General features: G+C 36.4%; 1 protein-coding gene across 34 annotated transcripts in view; it reads left to right on the top strand.

Annotated features, from left to right (window-relative positions):
- NRCAM (neuronal cell adhesion molecule) overlaps nucleotides 1–20,941 on the top strand; it is a 145,373-nt gene extending 124,432 nt beyond the window's left edge. For 7 of the 34 annotated variants that reach the window (XM_063155213.1, XM_063155212.1, XM_063155218.1 and 4 more), the window contains 6 exons: nucleotides 328–393; nucleotides 915–1,040; nucleotides 2,084–2,236; nucleotides 5,728–5,859; nucleotides 8,957–9,035; nucleotides 10,814–14,697. In XM_063155213.1, the coding sequence (XP_063011283.1) occupies nucleotides 328–393; nucleotides 915–1,040; nucleotides 2,084–2,236; nucleotides 5,728–5,859; nucleotides 8,957–9,035; nucleotides 10,814–12,653 (2,396 nt within the window). In that variant the 3' untranslated portion in view covers nucleotides 12,654–14,697. Of the gene's footprint in view, nucleotides 1–327; nucleotides 394–914; nucleotides 1,041–2,083; nucleotides 2,237–5,727; nucleotides 5,860–8,956; nucleotides 9,036–10,813; nucleotides 14,699–17,905; nucleotides 17,964–18,540 lie in introns of those variants that run through there. The other 27 variants (XM_063155231.1, XM_063155230.1, XM_063155229.1 and 24 more) reach the window with 11 other exon arrangements.
- The last annotated feature ends 4,803 nt before the right edge of the window (nucleotides 20,942–25,744 follow it).

Genomic DNA, 25,744 nt, shown 5'->3' with positions numbered 1-25,744 from the left:
TCCAATATCTGATATCTAGTTTTCCAGCGTCTAAAGGTGCCATGAATGCATGATATTAACAAAAGCTGATTTCAGTAATGTCCTGTGAAAGCAAAGCTGCCAGTACATACAGTACATACATACTTCAGTTTGTTTTCAAATACATGTGTATCACTTAGCTGTTTCATATTTTAACAAGTAAAACTATTTGAAACCTGCATGATCTTAGAATGTGCATGTGTTATTTATTTAACAGGTAAGGTTTTCCTGTATTAGTTAATTGCTACTTTTTGATGCAAAATGTTTTTACTCTTTATTTTTTCTCTCCTACTATCTCTGATGGTGAAGGATATTCAGAAATCCTTTTTGCAACTTCCCCAGTCATGCATACTGTCCGTCCAACATTCTATAAGGGTATTGTCTTCCTTTTTTATCGCTATCCATGCAATAGAGCCAAAATCCTGTAAGGGCTTGCACTTGGGGCATTTGCAGTCCATTCACTGCCACATGCCATAAAGGGAGGAGCTTACCACCTTCATGCCTCCCTTCTGTCCTACCATTTCCCATTACCCTGACACTGTTCTCATCTCTTTCCAGCTGTCTGCATTTTACTTCCAGATGAATAGAAATAATGTTTTTCAGAATTTTGACAGTTAGGTACTTTTTAAGTATTTGGCAGTTGTTATGGTACAGAGCATGCTCAGTAAAATACATAGATTTTACTTTCTAATTTCTTAGTGTAGTAACTGCCTGGGATTAAATTTCAAAATACAGTACTTTAATCACTAATTTCCAGTAATGGAACCAATGAAAAATGTGCTATACTTTCCCTCTATATGGTCTAAATTAACATAGTAACTTCTTTTAATACTTTTTTTTTAAATGTATGAAGTCACAACTGCATATTCTGCTTTGTTTTTCTATTGTGTATTTAGTTCAACCACTTTATCCAAGGATCAGAAATGTTACAACAGCTGCTGCTGAGACCTATGCCAATATCAGTTGGGAGTATGAGGGACCAGATCATGCGAACTTTTATGTTGAATATGGTGTAGCAGGCAGTAAGAAGTCATTTCATTAAATTCTGATAAAGTTTTGGGATGTATTTTGGAATTTTTATAGTAAATGGGGTCTTAAATTGACCCAGTGTTAATGATAGCTCTTAAATGTCTTAAATTATTTTACAATTTGATCAGGAAGATCAAATATTTTTCATTTGAATAAACATCAATGCTTAGCATGTTTTTGATGAATAGATAAACATGAACCTTTGTTCCTTTGTATTATTTTATAAATTCTTTTGAACATGAACTTCTAAAAACATAGTTTGCATGAAGTTGTTTATCATGAAGCGATTACATGTGTAAAAATATGATTACTTGCATTAAAATAGGATACAAGGATTTTCCTAAATTATGCCTAATTCAGGGAAAAAAAAGATTAAATAAGATATCCTTTGTTAAATTAAACCTTAAAATAAGATATGAAACAATTTATGTGCCCTTATTGCCTAAAACCAGGTTTAAAACATTGATAATACTGGTAATAATTAGAACAGAGTTAGCTAATAAAAGCAAGATACTTCTTCTCAAATACCCCATCCTTCTAAAGTTATGTCAAAAGGTGACTAATCTGAAAATTGGAATAGAAATGCATTTTTCTGGATATTGGCCAAGAAATAGCTGAGACTGTCCTAGAAGAAAGACACAAGGGAGATTCAGATTTTGAAGTAGAACTTCTTGACCAAAATAAATATGGACTGAAACTGCAAGTGTCATTTAATAAAATGTCTAAAATCTATTTTAATGTATCTCATAATAACAGGTTCAATAAGCATTTTAAAAATAAATTAAATTTGTATTTCTTTAGTACAATGGAACAAATGTTTAAAATAGTTTCATAATTACTGTACAATGAATTCTTTAATATGTTGCATGCAATTTATTACTCATAATTTTATATAATTTTTTTTGAGACAACAGCTATTTGTCTCAGATGATCCATAGATTAGTCAAGTAACTGTCAGTAGTATTTTGTCTAGAAACTTTCAGTAATACAGATAAAATTAAAATGCCAATTTGTTGTTTTCCTAAAATTTTTATAGGCAAAGAAGATTGGAAAAAAGAAATTGTAAATGGTTCTCGAAGCTTCTTTGTCTTAAAGGGTTTAACACCAGGAACAGCATATAAAGTCCGGGTTGGTGCTGAGGGCCTGTCTGGTTTTAGGAGTTCAGAGGATGTGTTTGAGACAGGTCCAGGTGAGGCACACTGTACCACAGTACATTTCTGTATCCCAGCCAGAATCGTGTTAGACCAATGCTGAAATGCTGAACTGCTTCTAGCCAAGAGATGCTGCAGCTAGAATCTTTGCATGTTCCTTTCAGAGAGCAATGTTAAATCATTTTATAAACGCCTAAATAATGCCTGTTTATTTATGTTTGAATTATGAATGTTACAATCCTTTCAAATCACTCTACTTGACTGATGTTTGTACTAGGGGCAATATATGCCCTGCCCACACTCCATCTGTGTGCTGTGCACTGAAGATGACCTATTTCTAATATTTCCAATTAGTATAATTACAGGGCTGTATTTAAATAATGCTGCTTTTTATAAGGGCTAAAATATTTGCATAATCAGAAAATGCAGATTCAATTTGATGTCTCATGTAATCTATTTATACCAGTGTTAAAACATTCCTACTTGTAAATCTCTTTTCCTGCCATATACTAGTTTAATATGGATTTTGATGTCACACATATATCCTGGGAATCAGTAAGGCTGTTTAAGTTTCTTATGTTCATACTGCAGTCCTATTTCTTTGTAAGCAAATCAGCAATGCCTGCCAGTTGCACTCAGGAAAAAGATTCTATTGGAAGGTTCTTTGATGTTGTGCTGAATATTGTGTTGCCATCACATGCCATGCCATCATCATGTTCTTGGTCAGCTGTTATTATTTTTGTCTTTGCCAGCCACTTCTGCTCATTCTAAGCATTTCAGCCAGTGCATAGTTATACAGCAGTAGCCCCACCAACTCCAGAATGTTATGTTATAAGAAAGTATTTTAAATATGAAAGTACACTTGAACATTATGTTATATTTATCAGGCAACAATATAGATAATGGGTATGCCAGTTTGTGAGTGAGCACTTTCTAAAATCGTCATTTTTTCCTTTGATTTGTTCAATTTCTGTTCACAGTTTATCATGTTGCAGGAAGGTTTGAAAACATAGTGCTGAATAACAGTGCCAGGCAAATATGTACAGGCTGAATACAGAGCCAGGAACAGCCTGTGGTGCAAAAGCCTACCTGTGAAATGCTGTGCATATTCACATCTGAAGCCTAAAGGAGCAGAAAAAAAGGATCAAGACAAGGATCAAGACTGTAAAATAATTCAAAACAAGTTGCATGGAAACCTTCCCAGAAGCATCTCCCTGCATAAAAAGTACTGAGCCAGTAGACAAGGATTCCTGTACTTACCCAGTCATGTTAACTCATGCCCTTTTGTAGTTAAGGAAGAAGGGACTTTAGACACTCCATTCTCCTTTCTAGTGGCAAGTTGCAATGTTCAGCATGAAATTTTAAACAGCCTATTTCTTACAGAAAAATCTTGTTTCACACTGTCTTCAGTCTTGGTCAAAGCTTTTGGACACTGCAAAAAGATGGAGTGGATAAAGAGGCAAACACTAGAGTATGTCCTTGTTAGGAATGAAACTTTGATATTTCAAATATGAGGCTTTTCCCACATTTTTTTCTTTGACAAGCATTCCTATAGAACATCTTCATAGTGTGCAGGTTTATCCTTTTTGAGCATTCCTGGTACAGTGTTCTGCATTGATTCCTGCATTAGTGGTTCACCAAGATGCAAGGTTGTTCTGCCTGAAGCGAATTATTTGCTTAGCATAGGCAGGAAATGTGCCATTTTTAAAGATGCACAGAGATCTAGAAACCCTTTCCTACTGGAAATGCAGTAAGTTAATACAGGAAGCTGCATAAGTAAGTTTTCATCTTCCTATCTATCTTGCATATTTTTATGCATGAGTTTTTGGCTTGATTCTATTTCTTACTGCATTTGAATGTGAATTGTGCTTTTGCATTTTGTTACAGTATGTATTATACAACATCTAATGTCCTATTATGAATGCAAATGCACAAAACTCAAAATAATTTTAACCTTAAGATGAAAACAAAATTTTCTTTCATTTTCACATGTAGCTCATAGGAAGATTCATTTTGTGATATTTTTATTTGCCACTTTTTAATATTTTATGTATATATATTTATGTTTGTTTATATGTGGCATAAAGAGTAGAAATATTTAGGTATATAAACTATATATGAGATGTAGAGACTTTGATGCAAAAATAGTTTAAATTCTTGTGCATATAGGAGTCACTTTCTAAAATATAAGAAAATATAAAAAAGGACTGAGAAATCTTCTGAGTGTAGCTCCAAAATAACCAAGCACATTAACTCACTGAATTAATTAGATCAAAATCAAGTCATAGTCCAGTGAGACCAAAAATAAGCATTTAAAGAAAAAGGTAATTTTAGCATAGTACTTCTAAAGTGGAATACACACTGGTTTTCTGTATGGAGTGGATTGGAGATACTGTACATCAGAAGAACTTTGTGTTTCCATAGAATCCGTCAGGAATGTGGGACCATTGATAGCTGCTTTTCTAAGATACCTGTCTCACACTCCTTAACTAGAAAATTACACTGAGACATTGACTTGCATTCTGTCAGTTGAGCAGCTCTTCACAGAGTTTCAAACTCTTGGGTTTTGGGTCTGGAGAAGAAGTTGAAGAATGAATAAGACAGGTTTGGATAGATATTCATCTTCCTCCACTTCATATTTTTTTGTTTGGAGCATGTATCCCTAACTCCTCTCACTCTTCCACTTTCTCCCAGCAGCTAATCCTAAATCAAGTTGCCTGTAGTGTATTTCCAGCAATAGAGGACAAAATTAGCTTCACCAGAATAATCCTACTGTGTTGGAGACCAGTAGATCCAGACCTTAGACCACATAGTTAATTCTGTTCTTCTTACTGCCTGTAGTGTTTTCTTTGTAGTTTGCTTATTATTTACATTATCTTCCAATTAGAGTCAGCATTTGGAGAGAAGTAGTGCCAAGGGAAGGCTTCCCACCTCACTAATGCTAAATCATGGCAATCATGATAAATTTATTGTAGGATGAGGTATGGGTTTGAGGAAAGAAAGAAAACCTGATGCTTAATAAAATTTTAAAGGATGCTTCATTGTTGATATTTAGTTGAAATTTAATGTTAGGGCTCTTGAATGATCCATCTGTTTCCCCATTTTAGAATGATGGAAATACATTAGCTTATCAGTATTGGCTTTTTATTCATCTTGAGAATGCAATTGACATATTTGTGTGAACTACACCTTGCAACTTTATTTCAGGAGTTTCATTAATTCGAAATAGTTGAGAATAGTTTTGAGGTTTGTGGAAAGTAATGTAGTATGTACAGAGATTTTGCAAAGTAGTTGCTAAGCTTAAATGCTAGCAGACACTTTATATACTGAAAACTAACTTGTATGCGTAGGTACTTGGAAATATTCTGAATAATGAAAATACAAAATACAGAATAGCTGTTTTTCTTAATGCTATCTATTTTTCACAGTGAGTGTTATTCTTTAATGAACATTGTATTTTCTATTATTTATCTGAATTAGCATAGCATTTAAATGCAGCAAAACATATTTTTTCTTCTTTTATCTCTAGCAATGGCAAGCCGGCAGGTAGACATCGCTACTCAAGGATGGTTCATTGGTCTCATGTGTGCTGTTGCTCTTCTGATCTTGATTTTACTGATTGTTTGCTTCATAAGGAGGAATAAGGGTGGCAAGTATCCAGGTATGCTGTGTAACCAGGGTAGTAAAATTCATCTGTTGGTAATCCACTAAGACAGATCTCAGGCTTACTGGAAAATTACATTTGCTGCTGATTTACACTTACACTGTGTATATGGCAAATTGTTGGGCTTAGCAGGAGCCATCTGCCTTTTGGGAGGAAACCTACATCTATTTCAGCATAGGAGAAGGACCTTCTTCATTCCCAGAGGGTCCTGTCAGTGCATGACCTCTCTAAAGAGGTTGAGCTTTGTTTGGAACATCACCACCAGTGCACATTGCACTTTCTGAAGTTCAATGCAGATGAGTTTAATCCATTAACATGAGTTGAGTTACAATTTGTTTGGTCAGAAAGTCCAAATCATAGCTACTGGTTACTTTAAAGTATGAGGAATGCATGCTGTAGGACAAATCTCTTCATATGTTATATTGTTTCCAATACCTTCAGTTCCTTCCCAGAATCTGTGTCATCTTCAGCCTCTGCAGTTTTTCAGCTAAGTTTAAAGTTACCATTATTCGTTTAGACTGGGATTTTTTTTCTATATTTCTTTCGTTCTAAGAGGAGGTGTAAAATAAATGGTTTTTTATAGTATGTTTAGGAATGGCCAAATATGTTTAAAATTTTTCATTAAAAATTGGAACTAGACAATGTATGTCTTCTATCAAAACACTCATCCCTCCTGGTGTACATTACAAAAGGCATATATTATGTGTGTGTATATATGTATGTGGACATACAGGTATCATATATATCTTTCCCTAGTGTTATATTTCTTTCTGTGGAGTAGCTCCATAGACCAAAGCTCTCTTGAAAAGGATAGTGAGAACCACTGTACCTTGCACAGTACTGCTGGATAGGATCTCAGAGCAGCTGTTGAGGTATGAGTGACTATGAATGAACTTCAAGTGAGCATCCAAGGATAATCTGATTTTTCATTCTCCTATTCTAGCTGCAGTAGAAAGTACAGTTGCTAAGTTTCATGTAAAATCTTGATTTAATGAAAAAATTATTTTCTACTAAGGTTTGGGAATAAATATCTAGACTCTAGAATGCTTATTTAAATTCAACTCAAACTTCTTGAAGTCCATACTGTTAATTTGGGCATGAAAAAGATGGATGCATTTAAAAAAGTATAAAAGAAAAAACCACACTTTGTTTTATTTTCTTCTGCTTATTTTGATCAGTGCATTTCTAAAAACTTGGTGTCAGGGAACACTAAGAACTTCAGCTCCACACAGGGAAATCTGCTGGAATAGAATAGTAGATTATTTTTATAAGAAAATCACATAATAAAGTACAAGAATTCTATTCTGTTAGATTGTTTTACAGAGAGAACAAAGATCTGTAGTGACAGCAAAAATTAGGTAAGAGAAGTTTCTGTTCCAGCTGCATATGCCTATGAAGAAAACAGATGTTTAAGGAACATATGGTGTTGCATAGAGTTATATGACAGGCTGAAGACATCCTCTTAGGGTTTTTTTCCTAATATTTTGATTTTTTTAAAGAGAAATGAGATAACAGAGGATATAGAAAAAGTGATTCAGGTGACTGAAACAAATGAAGTGATGGAGCTGAAAAGAGTAGGGAGGACATGGAGTGAACCACCATCCAGAGGAGGGTAAAACAGAGATTCTGACTAAAAGTGTGGAGGGCAGTTGGATGGTAAGGTTGTCATTACTTTGTGGATCCTTGATATTGTGTCCTTTTTGCTGCTTCTGCAGAATTATTACTTGCAAGGTATACGTTTCTTCATGCACTGGTACCTATGCATATACACACACATATATAGAGGTGGACCTGGACTGTTTGTAAGATTTCCAGAATCAGTTTGTACTAGTGTTTATAGCAGTGGCTCTGTATTTCTTGGGTCATTGCAAATGTACTGTTCCACATGTAGTGACAAACAGAAAGCACTAAGTTATGAAATCGATGAAAATGTAAGTTATGAACTCTTTTTCATCATAATTTTTTGCATGTCATCCTGAGGTTGCCTGTGGTTTGTAGAAAGTAATTCATTACTTCAGTATGAAATTATAGCAGCCTGATACATCTCAAGGCCTTATGTGTTACTGCAGTTACGGACTTAGTAAATACTGTCAGGGATGATTAGTATCCTCTTAAATAATGGCACATAAATCAGTGATGTGAAAATAAAGTGTGGAAATTACCAGAGTAAAAGACAAGAGATTGTGTATTGGATTATATAACTGTATCTGCTAGACAAGGGAAAGATTGGAATAGATGCAAAGGTAAAATGAAAATGAAAGGTAAAGGGAAGAACCATAAATAGATTTCTTAAAGTCAGTATATTGTTTTAACCTGTGAACAATCTTAACTTATAGGAATACATGTCACCTGTAAATACCTGACTCCTCAGGTGCTTGTGGGTTTCTGTGTCAATGTGCTACATTTATTATGTTATAGGGACAAGTTATATGCCTAGATTTATTCCCACCAGTGAACAAGGATTAAACCTAAAACCAGAATGTGCAAGAAATACAATTGTGTAAAATTTAGGTTCCAGTGTATGTGACGTTGGGTTTGATCATATTGTAGAAAAAAAGAAACAAACCATGCCTAGTATTTTGAGAATTATTAATAATGAAAAAAAATCTAAAATTGGAGGTTTACTACATGAAATTAAAGCAGAAAATGTACAAACTGACAGTGAACAAAAGTGAATCTGATTCAGTTTTATCAATCAGTATGAGAAAAATATCAAGAAGAAATAGAGAGTATTGTTAAGTAGAACTAAATAATTCAAATTTGATTAAGCAATAACTCTATTAATAATCTAAGTTAATATGTTATTTTAGTGGGATCTTTAACAATTTTCTCTCTTCAGTGCTAGAAATAAAAGAGAGAAAGTTCTGCTAATGCAAAATGACATACAGTCATACTTGAATGGAAATAAAATCCTATAACTAATTAACAGATCTTTTTCTTAAAAAAAAAAAAAGTAATAGCCTAAGGCCCCATTTAAAAAATGGTTTTTATTCAAAAGACATTGCTGCCAAATGTGATCAGTTTTAGAAATTAAGATCTTACACTTTCTCATCTTGCAGTTTCATGATAAAAATTATTATTTCAAATATTTTAGTGAAGGAAAAGGAGGATGCACATGCTGATCCAGAAATACAACCTATGAAGGAAGATGATGGAACATTTGGTGAATACAGGTGAGCAGCTGATGTGGTTTGTCATGTTCACTGTTGATGTCACACATGTACTGTATGTAGTATCAGACTTATTAATTTAAGACTAACCTTTTTTTCCATGTCAAAGATTTTGTATCCTGTGTTATTTAGAACTAAAAATAACATTTCAACCACACCATTAGAAAAAAAAAATTATCCAAGCTTAACATAAGCCATTTGCTAATGCAAGGTGAAAACCACATTCAAACACAATTTTATGTGTTTGAAAGTCAAAGTGTGGAATCATTATTTACAAAGCCATCTTTCAGAGAGTTCAAATGCCACATACAGTGTCCTTTCAGTTACGGCACTATGTTGAGCATTACAGTTTTTGAAAATAAATTTCTAACTGAACCCTAACAAAGTCAATCTGGTGTTGACTGGAAAACAAATGTGTTTCAAATCGCTGTCAGTACTAACATCTAATCCAATAACAAAGAAGTGATGTTATACACAGAGGTGAAGGAGTGTCCTACAAAGAAAGCCAATGTCCCTTTCATGTATTTCAGTACAAGATATATAGCAAGCAGCTTCAAAGCATGCAGCACAGCTCTTATTCTTGACACTCTTCTTTATACTAGCCAAATCTGGCATTACCAAAAGCATGCCTTGGCAAGACTATTCATACAACAATTATGAATATAGCTTATTAAATAAGCAGTTTATTTGTTTTTTGATTAGTACAAAAAATAATGTTGTTATTTTCTAAATAGGTCAATACGATTATATTTTATGTGGATATGAAATAGATTTTGTGGTGCATTCCTGTGTCAAAAGCAGTGTAGAAGTTCTTTAGTACTGCAAAGATTTGGCATTTACAAATGTACATAGAAAAAGCAGATTTTTTTCAAGAAGGATCTACTTTGTTGCCATAGCTTCTTCACAGAAGGAAAAGGTACATCCTGATCTGACAGGACTAGATGTACAGTTCTGAATGCTAAAGAGCAGTTTCTGTTTATTCGTTTCTTCTTCTCTGATTAAAAACAGTATACTCCATTCTTAGGTTCATGAGTTCAGAATAGTGTTTTATTACAGCTTATAAGTTCATATGAATTACCTAAATATAACAGATTAAAAGGGAAGTATGGAGCAATCTTTGGAAGGAGAGTTTAAGTATACTGTGTAAGTTTTTTTGGGAGGCCTAGTTTGCATGGTCCTTTATTGCTCCACTGGTTCTTGATACCTGGAACTTCCAGCAGCAGAAACTGACCTTTGTACAGAATTGTACAAATGGTGTGACCTCAATGCATGTTTTCTCAGGCCTGGAATAAGTATTAAAGCCTGCTTTCATGTGTGACCTGTAGAAGATTTGAATTTATGTCCCCATGTTTAAGTGGCTTGAGTTAATCTAAAGAATGATCTAGAGCTTTATTAAATTATTTTATAATGCATTCATTCACTCATGTCTAGTGAATATGGGCAGATGCATGCCAAGCTTTCACACTTATTCAATGGGAGAGTTCCATGTACCCTGCAAAACCTCCTTTTAAAAATGTATTTCTGTGTAATTAGTCTATATTGGGCTTTCCTCTTTTTTCCTTAGAGACAGGGCAGGAGCAGCAACCAGTCAGATTACAGAAGATACCTTGTCATCCTCTCTGCAGCCCAGCATCACTGCAGTCACTCAGTTCCCAGTTTGTCTGCCTCACATGATGCGGTGCTTCTTTGAGGAAAAAGGGTATAGGGTTTCCCTTGGAAAAAAATGTAATTTTTGAAGGATCTAGGAATTCGAGTATTTTGAACTTTTTTCATCACTTCAGGTCCATGTCTGCTTGGACAGGAAAGAAACTGGACAAGGAAAAGAAAACAAAAGGTAGCTGTGCCAATTCTGCTGAAGCAAACCCTGTCTTTACCAAAGCAAAGTCTGTGAGATCTGACAGATCCAACTTCTTCAGAAGGTCAGGGGATCAATACTCCAGCACCAGATCAGAGACCTCCTACACCAGGAGGAGGGCTAGGCAGTCTTCAGAGCTTACAAGGGTTAGTTCTGTCTCTGCTTCCCTCTGCCAAGAGGAAAAGAGGTCAGACAAATGGAAGTACAGGCATGGCTCTAGACATCATGCTTCTGAGCAACACATAATGGGGTCGGAGGAGGGCTCAGATTCTCAGGCAGGACAGCCATCCCCATTCCAGACACCCCTCAGCTGCAACTCAATTGGTGGCTTACTGGCAAGGCAGCATTCTTCTCTCCAGCACTGGTGCAGCCAGACCCCAGAATGCAGCTCAGACTCAGACGACATGCAGAGCTCCTGCCACAGGAAGGTAAGACCTTCTACTGCTACTCACTTCTCCGAATCTGAAAAGAATTCACTAATGAAATCTGTAATCTTGCCTGAGCTGGCCACTGTCTTAAAGGATGCTTTGACAGCAGCCAGACAAAGCATAACATCTGTGGCACAGGCTAGGTCCCATTCAGTGAAGCATCCCAGGATACCAGTTGCAGAAGTTCCACTGGTTCCTTTAGAAGCATCTGGGAGCAGTTCCCAGACTTCTGAGTTTGATCATATGGACAGCTTAAAATATCAAACAGCTTCTGGGAAGGAGCAACCTGAGGCTGACAAGGCCTTGGAGGTCGAATCAGCCCCTGAAGATGGGGAGGTGGCATCTGAGTCCCCTACAGAAGATCCAGAAGGACCAGATCCTCTGCGTAAATTTGACATGGAGAATCAGAATTACCTTTTTGAACACATAAAGAGGGTGCTAATGCTAAAATCTTCCAAATCTGAATGTGCCTCTGAAGAACTATTTATTCCCTCTGAAGAAGGCAAGGTAGATAATGCACTTCCTATCCATTCAGCTGTGGAAGATCTTGTCTGCAGGATTTGGGGAAATCCCGAAGGCAAGCATGAAGCCCCACCAGTCCTACATAAGCTCTATCCTTTTCCAGTGGATAAAGCTGCTTTGTGGGGGACCTTACCTGAAGTGGACAGAGTATTGGTTACTCGTAATTCTGTACTGTCAGTGCCTGATAATAGAGATGCTCTCCCTAAAGATCCTACTGACAGAAAAATTGAGGAAGCAATTAAAAGATCTTTTAAGCTAGTTGCAGCCCAGCTTGGAGTATCTATCTACTGCACTTATGCTTCTAAAGCTTTACTAATATGGTTAGAGGAAGAACGAGCTAGATTCAAAAAGAAATGGGTCCCATCTGGTGCCATGCAGAGAAAACGCAGGCTGTGTAAAATTGCAGCTAATTTTATCCACGATGCAGCTGAGGATTCTCTCAGACTCACTGTTAAAAATGTGGCATGCCTCACTGTAGCCTGGAGAGCTCTCTGGCTGCGTCCTTGGAGCTCATCATTAGATCTGAAATGTAAACTGCTGTCCTTGCCATACACAGGGGGCAAGCTGTTTGGTGAATCCTTAGTCCAGATCATGAAGGATGTCTCAGAACACAAGCACTACTTACGTCAGAGGAAAAAAAAGAGCTCTGCTGGAAGCTCTTCCTGTTCTCCTCACAAGGGTGTGAGTTCCTTGCGTTCTCCTCCAAAGTTCAAAGGAGGGAAGGGAAAGTATAAGGTCTCACAGTCATTTCATGCCAAGTACGAAAAGACATCTCACTTTCAGAGAGATATCAGACCATCAAGAGGAACTTTCTAAGAACATAGACTTGCTTCCTAGTTTCACAGGAGCTGAGAAGCGTGGAAAGACATGGAAATGTTTCAGTATTTCTGGACAAATAAACCCAGTGCTTAGAAAATTAGTTGTTTCCAAGTAAGATTTAAATTATGAAGTTACTTAAATCTTAATGACTAATTAAGCTAGAGAAATCATAGCTCTCAAATCCCCTCTCTTTAGGGGAAGGTTTTTTCCTATTCCATTTCTAGGCTTTCTAGTGGTCTTGGGATTGTTTGCATTTGTTTGAAGTTTTGCACTCCTCAATGTCAACTAAGAGAATACTTTCTGTGTGAGAGTTGGCTGGTCTGCAGGACCAGACAACAATCAGATTTTTTTTGCCATTGTGATCTAGTGAAGGAAATAATGCTTTAGGAAATGCAGGTGTTTCGGGAACTATGGAATGACTATGGATGCTATATTCCTGTGACTGGATGGATTCCTTCATTTTTACATAATAAGGGAAAACAGTGCCTCTGTAGCAATTTTCTCTGCACTCTCAGTGGTTTTCTGAGTTGTAGAAGACTGAGACAGTAAATTGTGGACAGTCATTTTCTACACCAAGAACCTGCAAGAAACAGAATAACTACCACAGATGTGTGTTGAGGTCAGTGTAGGTGTAAAAATCAGCCTAAATTTTCCTCTTGGTCCATAAATGGAGAGAAATTAAGAAGTTATGACAGCTACAGACCTGTGAGTTCATGGGTAGGAAGACTGGAAGCAAACAACTACAAGTGAAGGACAAAAGTCCAGTGGTCTGCAGAATGTTCTTAAGAAGATGAAACAGGACAAGGCAACTACAGTGGTTGGATTGATAGTGTGGTAACACAGGATATTTGCACATTTTTTTGAATTATTTTGCCTCTTTTCTTCAATATTTTGACACTGTATTTTTCCTAGAAATTCTAGGCTATCCTGTGAGACACTGTGGCAGAGTGTTCTGGGATTGCTAGATAAAATAGTACTCTTCCTTATTCTGAGCTATCTAACAATGAAAATAAAGTTTGTAACCACAATTGTGGGGTTTTTCTCTTGTAGTTACTTAACTTGCAGCTTGGGTGTGTTTCCCTAGGGACCTAGCCATGATTTGTGCCTCAGGACTGTAATTCTAAGCTTGGTCCCTTCCAGAGCGAGAGGTTGTCTCAGTGGACTGCCTGAAGAACTGAACAGTCCAATTGGATTTGGCAGTAGTCTTACTGTATTCTAATTTACACACATGTACTTTCTTTGACAATTCTTTTTTTAATTCTTGAATACTTGTGTGGTTAACAACTTTTTCAGCATGTTGCTTTTTAAAGCCAGGGCTTTATCACCCTGTTTTTCCAGCTTCTGTCAGGATTGAAGATTGAGTATTACAGAGATGTTAATGAAAAACTACTCAGAAGACTAATATAGGTGTGCTTAAATAAGAAATAGTAAAATGGTTTGAAGTCTGGATTGACTGTAATAATATTAGGACTCACAGTCCTAATAATTTAAGTGTGTCAGCAGAAACCTCTTAACTATAGGGACAGATTCTCCTGGAGTATGCAGGGAAGCCATAGAGGAAGGAATTTCTGTGGCTTTACCTGATTGCTTTTACATCAACATTTCTGGGCTATTGACCTGAGGTCACAGGAAAAGGAATTTACTGCCAACAGTTTTCATCTTCTGCATCCACTTTCTGTGTCTCACAGCCCAGAATGTTTTACCCACTTTGTTTCATGTTGCCTTTCACCTGACAGCTGTGAGGAAAAGTAGTGTATTGCTAACCATATATTGAGTCTTTTTGCATGTCTAAGAATGTGGCAAAGTGTAGTTGGGAACTAGTTGCCTGCTGGACTGCAGAGGCATCGTAAAAGTGTCTTCCCCATTCTGACTGGTTGCTGCATGTACCCATATCTAAGGAAGAAAAATTGAAAAGTTGAAAGAAGAGAGGAGATTTCAAGGTACATATTTCTTTCAATAACTGATAAGCTTGTGAAATGGAATTACTTTTTTTAAACAAATAAATGTGTACTTTGCACTTATGTTATTGTTACCTTCATACTTCTTATATCTCTTAATAATTAACTTCAAGTTTGAGATGTTTCATTAAACTAAGAAGAAAAAGAAACATATTCATATAATAGCAATCATTAATGATTAATATTTAAATCATGCTTTTAGAATATGTTTTAATATTAAACACTTTCTTACTGAAAAGAAGTGTATATGGTACATATAAGTGTTTATCAAAATGATTGGTACATATGAGTCTTTCTTCTTTGAGAAATTTGCATCCCTAAAAAGATACTAGTATGGAATTTTTTTTTACAGCAAAAAATAGTAAAAGTATGACTACACTTAACTTCCATGGCTCTAAATAAAGCATACCCATTCTCACCTCATGTTTGGTTCCCGTCAACTATTGTTTTCTGACTATTAATTATATGCACTGCATAAATGACGCTTTAAAAAACTTCTTTTTTACCACTGTAATTTTAGTCAATCCAATTTGCACTTTATTTTTTAATATCACAATATTGCATTAGGTATGTAATAGAAGTCAGCAAGCAAAACCTCAAATAGAAACAGAAACAAACTATGATTTATCCTGATTGCACTTTGGAATAGTTTTATGAACAGTTGTAAGCAAGGTTGGCAAACTTTGTGGGTACAGTATCAAAATTTATGGCTTTACCATGTTATGGCAATATAATATTATATTTTCTACTGTCTAAAGTGTTCTATAGCTCTTCCTAATGTAATTCAGCAGTTTCTGTAGTTTGCTTCTTGGCAGGAAACAGATAATACATTAATTTTGCCAGACCACCAGAGCCCCTCCTCTGTTTTGAATCCCCAGGGTAGCAAAAGTGTTGTCCAAAACATTGATGTGTTCACTTTTTTTCTCATTTTCCTATTTGTTTGGTTTTTTTCTCAATTTCTTTCTCTTCCACCCAAAACATTGTGTTCATCTTAGGAGTCATAATCCAGTTTGATACAGAAAAAATGGTACCATGGCATATGTTATCTTTTCTGAACCAGGAGTGTAAAGCATCTTGGATAATCCCACTTGTTTTTCCCACTGCCAGAGTCCTGACAGAACCTCTCTCTAGATTTATATAGTGCAACAAGTGAAGGAATCCCTGGATTGAGATTTGATTTTTGCAGTTTCTGTGACTATGCTCTCACACCAGTACCCACCTCCATGTAGTTACACTCCTGGGTAAATCTGCAGTTTTGTTTGCTTTCAATTATAGAGATTGTGGAATTCACATCCTGACTAAAATATAGAAAAATCTTACACTCAATGCAACTGTGTAAGTATTTCTTCATTGTTTGTCTTCTACATAAACTTCATTTGCAAAAATATAAATAAGAAAACCAGAAGAGCAACAGAAAGCAGAAGTTCTCATACTCAGATTTTTCTAAATTGTAATGGCAAATCAAGCTTTTCATTGGAATAAACACAAAAATGTTGGTGTATTTATACAGTAGTGGCATATTGTTTATATTTGTATATTCCAACCTAGTGAATTACACTGGCTAGAGTCATATTTTAGAATATTTGCACAGAGATTCATGACCAATCAGAATATGATACAACTGCAATTTTAATTTATTTTAGTTTCTGCATATTATGGTGTAAAGAATTATGAAGTTGTTCGCCTGAAATTAAACAGCAAACCATATACCAGTGCTCTTTCCTTAACGGTCTAACCCAGAAAGCAAATCTTCCCTGGAAGAAGGACTGGTTACAATTTCAGCAGGAGGGCCTGGCCTTCCTTTGACTCATGCAGTCTGTTTTAATAACTGTTAATACCTTCTGATGGGGGCATTGGAGAAACTGCATTGTGTATGAGTATTAAATACTCAATTCCATCTTCAACATTTAAATATGGGGTCCTTCCAAAATGAACTCTCTTCAGTAATGTCTCTGTAATCTGTTTGTGTTCACAGTGTTACAAACATTTTCACTTTGCTGCTGGATTATTGAAATTTTGGACTACAGTCTTTTAAATGTTATTTGCCTGTATGTTTGTAGCACCAGTGAGCACAGATCAATGACATTTATCCTCGTGCCTTGTACACAACAATAAGGAAAACATCAAGCCTGATACAGTCATATTTGGAGGTTTTACTTTTGTGTGCTTTGAGCATGAGGATTTTCTTACATGTAAATAAGAGATATTCCTACCACTTTTTTTCTGGTGTATATGCAGAATGATAAAATCTCTGGTATGCTTTTCTGTAAGTATATGCATATTAGAGGTGGCCTTCTTTTAGAACTTAATAACTTAGTGTTTTCTAAAACAAACAAAATAAGGTGATGAGGAGAAACAGCTTGTTGGAAAATGGCAGTAATGGTTTTCTAGCAACAGTTTCCCACCAGGGCTTTTGTAGGCTAACTATATGATCTGATGTGGCCTTGTACATCCTGAATTTTATACATATATATATATATATATATATACACCCATATATATATATGGTTTCTCTGGGTGCTTAAAGGAAGGTATTAGTTAGAAAAAAATGCATTATTTTATAACATACTAGGTTTTAGGAATGAGAGGGTTAAAATAATTTGCTGAGTATATATTCAGCCTAGTGTTCTAGAAATTGCAAAATGTAATTTTGTTTCTTTAATATTTTATATGTGTTTCTTTATATTTCCCATAAGCTGTGAATCTAAATAAAACCCCCAAACCACTTCATTTTTTTGTACCCTATATGCAAATCAAGTCACATGTTCTGTTTAAGACAAGGTATATAATTGCTCCCAAAAGTGCAGCTGGAAATGGTGGGTTTCAATTCAAAATGCTTTGGAGCTGCTGCTCATCTTGACACTGAAGTGCAATGTAAAGGATTCTGAAAAGAGCCCAACTATATCTATTTCATTAAATACAAGCCTACCACAGCTGCAAATTTATTTGAGGATGTTGATGGTGCTGCCTTTTCCACTGACAAAGGAAAGACCACAGTACTTTGGTACAGCGATCTTCTCCACTGGCCTTTCTTTCCTTTCCTTTTTCTCTTGTCCTCCAAATCACCATCATCATTGTCAGAACATTATCAGTCACGGAGTAGGGTAGGGAGATGGATCTGATAAGAAATGAAAAAAACTAAGCATGCTCTCAACTCCTCAATTCTAGCTACTGTAAGCTAAATTGTTGCTTTACCTGTAATACAGTAAATATTGTAGAAATTTTAAGAGCAACTTATTATTGATACAATACTGATCACTATCAGGATATGGACTTTGCTTTTCTTCTTAGGCTATTTTCATTTGTTTCTTCTGCACCCATTTAATGGAATATGTAGGTCTCTTGAAAGGTAAGGTTGAAAATTGCAAGTCTGGCCTGCATTATGTAACAAATTATTTGAAATGCAGCTCTTTTATTTTCTTTATACTAGTAAAGAAAATCAGTATATTTCATTTAACCAAATTCATTCTTCATTCATTTTCAAGGAGTCAAAGAAATTAAGAAGTTTAACAGACTAACTTCACGACTTCACGGCACATCATGAGCTTGTTACTTTGGAGAACAAACAAATTATTTTTTTATAGCTTTACAACCCACTTCTTAATGCTTGCAGTTGCATTTACATGACCTCCAAGCCAAGGGCCCAGGTCTTACCACTGAAAAGTCATGCACGATGGGGGGAAAAAAAACTAAAAGAAACTACAACTCCCCCTCCCACCACTGAAGACATTCTCTGTTTAAACCATTCCTACCCCATGTTTCCATGTGAACTGCATCATATTGATTTGCCTCTACAATGTGATGTGGGTTTACTAAAGGATTATAGGGCTGCACACATGCTTTTCATAAACTCTGCATGCATGGCTGATTTTGTCTTAATAAACAGTGCATCCGTTAATCCCATGTTTGTTTGTTTGTGTCTGCAGCGATGCAGAGGACCATAAACCTCTAAAAAAAGGAAGCCGGACACCTTCAGACAGAACTGTGAAAAAAGAAGACAGTGATGATAGTTTAGTTGACTATGGAGAAGGTGTAAATGGTCAGTTCAATGAGGATGGCTCCTTTATTGGACAATATAGTGGTAAAAAAGAGAAAGAACCTGCAGAAGGAAATGAAAGCTCTGAGGCTCCTTCTCCTGTAAATGCCATGAATTCGTTTGTGTAACCACAGAACTCGATCCCCTTGTATCTCCAGTTTGCTTAAAGCACTTGTACATCCTCCTTCTCATACTATGAACACGCAGGTATCGGAGCCCCTCACCACCAGAAGTTAATGCTATGAGAACATGCAAGTTAACACCAGTACACAGCATAATGACACAGTAAGTGGTATGTTACTATGAATCAAAATAGAAAATTCAAATTTTGCTCAAAACTTGGGTATTTTTACTTTTTTTTTAAAGGAACTGACACAAACAGTAACATCAGCTTGTAATTTTGTTTCCTGTTGAAAATACAGTAAAATGCATGGAAAAAAAACCCCTACACAACTCACAGATAATCTCGTGTACACTATAAAAAGACATGGTTTGACAATTTGTTATGCAGTCCTCAGCTGAATCCCTGGATATGAATTCCGTTCTCAATGTCAGAGTGTTATAGTAGTATTATATAGAACTTCAATGTCTTTGTGGACATTGTTGTGAAATTGGTGACTTAATGTCTAGCTATCATATGTCTTTTTGCAAGACAGTTAGGAACAATATGTACAGTATATAAATGCTAAATGATTTAAGTATGACACTTGCATTTGCTGATGCTTAATGAGACCCTATTATCTGCTCTTTGCTCCTATTACTTTATAGCCTTTTTAATCTGTCAGGTATTAAGGCAGTACAGTGTTCTATTTTTACATCAAAACATACTGAATTGATTTTAGGGCATAAAAGAGATGCATTGCAATGCATTTTGGAATTTTTACAGTCACTGAAAGAAAAACTTTAAAAATTAAGGAAAATATTCCAGAAAACACAGGGCAAAGTACATTCAGTGCCTTTATACGATATGCATTCCGTAATGTGCTGTACTACTAAATCAGTTGGTGCAGTAAACTGTGATTAGCAGACTACTGTCATTGCCAAATAAAGGAAAAATGTGAAGAAAAAGAAGTGTTATGAAACTGTTGTGCTAAAAATGGAAAGTTTAAAATATTTTGAATTGCAGAAAGAAGAGTATGATTCTTTTCCCTTTAGAAAAAGCTTTCTACACAGTTACAGCACAACATGTTTTCATGGCCTTAGAATACTTAAAACAAAAATGAAAACAAACAAACAAACAAAAATCCCAAAACACAACCAGAGTTAAATTATTTACTAACACAGCAAGGAATAAGCTCTTGTAAAATAAATCATTAAAAACCCAAAGCAGCTGACTCCATCATTTGGTGAGAATGCATTTCTCTCTGTGTCCCAGCCTGATCAGTGTGGCAGCTTTGTAATTATCTCCAGCCTGAAGCAGTGTGGGGGTTACGCTCGGATCACAGCATTCCATCTGACAAGTGCTAATACGGTTTATTGGTAAAGGATTTCCCTTATCGGTTAAAAAATTATTTTCTCGCATACTATATCAATCAAATGTTTACCTCCAAATAGAATTTTTTATAACAACCTATGGTTGAAGGAATGCTCAGTTTCATTTGCCAATAAATTGGTTTTTCATAACTTGCATCAAGTTTAATTTTAAGTAAGCTTTTTATATGTAGATATTTTGTTGAATTTGTAAATACACTTAAAGCGTAGATGCTATATGCTTCTAGGTGTTACAGACAAATAAACCAAGAAAGCTTATGTTGTACTGTGTAAGAAGTACTATAGCCAATGGTGTGCATGGTATTTTAAAGCATCTACTTATATTTTTTTTCTTTTCTTTTTTCTTTTTTTCTTTTTTTTTTTTTGTGGAAATAAAATAGTTATCTGCTCATTTACTGCAGATTCCAACTAAACCATTCAGAGCTTTTGCCAGTGCACTACATTAGCCCATAGGACACCTTGCAGCTTTCATGTATATATTGCAGGTAAAGCACAACTGAAGTAATCCCAAATGTAACCCAGCTGTAATAAGCTTCTTTCGCACCTTTGAGCTTTCCATTGGTCAGTTTTTTTAATGGGAACTGAAATACAAAATGAATTCTATGAACACTGATTACAAAGCACAAAGAGAACATTTCTTCACAGGATTGGCCAATGGTTTTGGTAAAAAAAATATCATTTTACTCTTATTTAATTGTAGATGCTGAATTATCTGTGCATGTGGGGGTAAACATACAGGCTCACTTCTGTAATAGTGCAACGGATTTTGTATTAAAAATAAATGTGGTTTTAAAATTTCACTGTTTGGTCTGTTTACACTAGCAGTAAAAATCGCATTGGATTAGTCTTGTAATTAAGAATTCAAAGTAGTAAAACAGCATGAAAGAGCTCTGACAGAAGTTGTTCCCGTGATGTTACAGAACTTCCATTACTGCCACCAAATTATTTACAGAAACTTGCATACCTTCACATGCTACCATTTGAAAAAATGGTAAATTTGTCTGACCGTTTCCCATTGAAATCTGTGATTTGCATTTTACTTCCCTGGATGTTTTTATTATTTATTTAGTCATATTACTGCAAATAAAAGAACTGAAACAGTCATGTTCCATACCTGTAAGAGTGAATAAGAGAAAGTAATGTTGATTTGAAATTAAGAGCCCTCAGATAGGATCCCAAATAAGGATTTTGTGTCCTAAAGGAATTGTCTGACATAGAAACTTATGGTTATCTGTTTTTAAATATGAAGTGAGGAATTTTTAGTCATCATCTTTTACAGTACACAAAATCCATTGCAATGGTCTTTTCGTATCTTGTCTATCCTATATATGAATGGAAACAGACTGGGCAGGAGGGCAGCTGTTCTGCATAGAAGACTGCAGGAGAGCCATGGATTCTAAGATTCTGTGCTTCAGGAGATGTATACAAAAGCTGAGGAGTGGGCATGATACTTGAAAGAGGGATCTTATCACTGAATCAGAAGCCATTCTGCCAGCCTTCCCATATTAAGTGGAAACTCCTGGATATTTCTGCTCCTGTCACCTGCACAGACTCAGTTCTGGCACTTTTATCTTCAAATATCTTCACAATATGTTCAGATATTGGCTGCCTTGGTTTTTGTACAGGTATCTGTTGATTTTTGCAGCAATGTAAACTGTCTGGGAGATATGAAATACAGCTGTTTCTGTTTCAATTAAAGAATACTTCCTGAAAAGAGAGGTCTGAGTTCCCTAGGCATAGTTGGGGAGAAGGATTTCATACAGTAACAATTTTTGGAGACACACATACATTATCTGTGCATGTTCCCCAAAGTGTACTAATACATATAGTTGCTACACTTTTCTTTTACTGATATACCTTTGCTTTTGATTTTATTCTCACTGAAGTGATTGTATAAATCCTGAGGGAATTAAAGAGGATACCCCAATCGTAATTTTTCTTGTAATCTATTCTCACATTGTTCCTAGGAAAATACAATTTCCTCTTAGCAGAGGCAAAGTGGAAAAATATTTGGGAACCAAATTCTCTTTTCATGATGTCTGGTTTATGTTAAAACAGAAATTCTAGGAATTATATATGAAAAAATATTATCTACCATCTGGAATTGTCTTCTTTTCTGAAAAAAAAAAAAACGGGGTGGGGGGAGAAAATCAGAAAGAGAATGAGACTCCAATCATTTCTGAAAAGCAATTGCCCTTTGTTGTGTTTCTGTCCCACTCCCTCTTTTTTTTTCCCTTTCATCTACCTTAGGAAAGAACATTTCAGAGACTTGGCAGAAGCAGGAACTGGTTTTGTGGGAAGATGGAAATAACTGAATGTACTACTTGTAGGAATCTACCCCCAAATGATGCCCCTAGAGTGAAAGTAAATCCAACTGGCCATCATGTTTTAATCTCTGGCTGCTCTTTGTACATGAGAAGTGGAAACTTTAGATCAAACTGTCAAGATAAATACGTCAGCAGGACTATGATCAACAGTAGATGTGATCTGTTGTGACTGTAAGCAAGGAGAAAAATGGTCATCCCAGCGTTCTCATGAGTTTTGGCAGCAAAAATACCCACAACATTCCTTACTGTGCTCACATGTAAATGAGCTGATAAAAAATTGTGATCATGTTCAATACCTGAAGGATGATTCTTCATTTGGGTTTGGAGAAGTTTGTGCTATTTTGTATTTGGCAGCACTGGCTTTGTCCCTCCGGATAAATCTGAAGCCAGCTGGCAAGTAATAGGTTTGCACATGTTTAAATTGGAGAGAGGAAGGGCAGGAGACAGCTCCTGTCACCTGGACCCAGCCTGCCTTTTGACCGGATTTGTCTTGCCCTAAGGTGCTCAACTAAAATAAAGAAGTTTAGAAGGTAGTGTGGTTTCCCTGCCAGCTGAAAAAAAACCATGGCATCATGTCAGAAATCTAAGCCACTGCTTATATTTAATTCTGCCTGGCTTTCTGTCACATTTTCGATATAAGCGATGACGAGGAAACATACCTTGTCCAAGCTGTACAAATATGGGTTTCAGACCAGACCTGAGCTTTCTAACAGGGAAAGTTTAGTCAGTCCAGTTCTGGTGCCAAACTTATTAAAAATTACCAGGTCTTGCACTACATTGAGGAATGAACTACATTGACCTTTGACAGTAAACTGTATTTGATATGTATCTTCCAGAGGGTGCTGCTACATTTCCCATGTTCTCAAGACTTCAGAAGAGAGATGCTTTGGTTTTGAAACCCAACATCTTACCCGAGAAAGGATAGCAGCCAACTCCTCTGCCCTGTGCTTGCAAAGATCTAAAGGGTTTCAAGACTTCACAGGACTAAGGGAAAAATGAAGTTTTCCAAATGGCAGTGTTCAGAATATATTTCAAATAGACATTCAGCAATATGTGTACTGTAATGAAAGAGAGTTATGGCATGAAAAGTTTGCTTTCTGGTGCGGCAAGAAGAGGTAGTGAAAATGAAACTGCTGGGACAGAGAAAAAGCAAAAGTATAACATCTGAGGTTTCTTGGAAAGAGTTGACAAACAGCCAGTAGGATAGCTGGCCTGAATGGCGAAAAGAGAAAAACAGACAAATGGCAGAGGCAGCAGGAGCCCTTGCTAGTGTGGAGCAGCACAGCCTGCTGGGTGCAGACCAGACTATCTGTTGGTGACAAACAGCATAAAATAGATCAATAGGACATCACTCTCCTTCCTGATTTTTTAAATTATTATTTATTTATAATAAGTAGTAGGGGGAAGTAGTAACCAGCTGGACAATCAAACACACAAGGTCATTGCTTTAATTTCCTTACTTTTTGAAGTAAGCTAAAACTATCTCCTGGAAAGCACCCGCTTTCTGCAGGTATAGGACAAGGCAATCTGAAGAGATACTTTTCCCTGTTCTTAGGAATTTGACTAGTAGTGTTCCAGTAATATGAGGAAAGTGGGCATTCTCCTAGCTGTTGAGATAAGGAAGATACAAGGCAGCCATACAAACTGTTTGATAGATGAAGAACCTACACAATGCGGTCTCCAAACATGGAATACCAGAATTAACGTTTTTAAAGAGATTATCAAGAATAAAACTGAAGAGAGGGAAAAAAAAAAAGACAGCTAGTTGCAAGTTTCTGGACAAGTCAGAGGACAGATGAATGTAAAAGAATTCTGGCATGGACTGGAAGAGTTTGATTTCCAGTAAGGAGAGGGAAAATGGCCTTTGCTAGGCTATATGATGGCCTGTAGGCACAAATACCACATGAAGAGCACAAGAAAACTGATTACCCTGCCTATAAGCAAATACTGTACCCTTTATTTTCTAGCAGTACAAACCATAATTTTTTTGTATACTTACATTGCTTGAACAATTATCCAGCAAGAATTTCTATTTAACTGAGATTGTTTTTCCTTCCTGTCCTTTTCACTACAGGTGCTTGGTTCCAAAGTTTTGCTTGAATAAGGAAACAGCCTGTGCTGTTCTATTACAATTAGGCAATGACCATAAACATTACCAAAAGGGGAGCTCAAATATATTTTTCTAAACTAAGTTGATTTATATTTTTTATGACGAGAGGCAGATGAGTCTTCAGTCACTAGCATTTAAAACACAATTGGCCACTAGAGGGAAGCTACAATTGTTGGTTAGCAGAAGCCCAAAGCATCTGAAGTTCACATTCTGTGTTAATGGATAAAAATGTGTGTTTGTGTGTGTGTGTGTGTGTGTGCGTGTGTGTGTCTATAGATATAAAGGCACTATAAAATAGTGGTTAAAAAAAATAAGACACAAGTTCATAATAATTTGCTTGTTTTGCATAACACATTAATTCTGGTTTTCTATGCAACAATAACCTTATTCTAATTCAACCATTTGTTATCATGATTTTAAATTGCAGGGACATTTGGGGCAGAAGTGCTGTTTGAGAAATAAACTGGCAAGAACTATGGGACAGGGATGCTTGTTCTGAGATTTGGCAGGTAGCTGTGTCCCAAAGGCTTTTTCGAGGCAGAATCAGAAGCCAGACAAATGTCTTGTTAGGCTGTCAGTTCCCAGATATGTGTCTGTAGGTATGTGTGCCTGGAAGCTGAACAACAATAAAGATTTTTTAAATGCTGTTGACCTGGTTGGTGTGTAGCCAACTAGCTCAGCTGTTGCAATTCATATGAAGCCTACACTACCACAAAGGGTTTGGAAAAGGAGCTGCCCGGGGCTACTGAACCTGTGCAACTGGAGGGGACAGGTTCCCATGAGAAGTCCAGGAGTGCAGCCTGGCTGGGCAATTTGTAGGACAGTGGTTCAACTCACTGAGGTACCATACTTGATCCGGTTTTGAATTTGCCAGGATTGCCCTTAATGTCTGTGTCAAAGAAGAAAAGCTTAAGGTTTTGATGCAGGGGATGGGAGCATCTCTCTCGTCAGGCAGCAGATTGCTCTCTGGTGGGAGCAGGCCCCGGCGCGGCGCCCCCGGCTCTGACAGTCCTTGGGCCGCCCCTGTTTGAGCGTGTCCAGGGCAGTGACCACCGTCAAGTGTTTTGATCAGGATGGGTAACACACGGCACATTTTCAGTGTCGCAGCCCCAGGAGTCCTGCTGCTCTGAAATGAGATAAAGAAATGCTGGATTGATTCACGTTGT

Source organism: Melospiza melodia, chromosome 4 (genome assembly GCF_035770615.1).
Source record: "Melospiza melodia melodia isolate bMelMel2 chromosome 4, bMelMel2.pri, whole genome shotgun sequence".
NCBI lineage: Eukaryota > Metazoa > Chordata > Aves > Passeriformes > Passerellidae > Melospiza > Melospiza melodia.
Note: the sequence above shows the minus strand (reverse complement) of the source record. Positions and strands in the feature narration are given on the sequence as shown.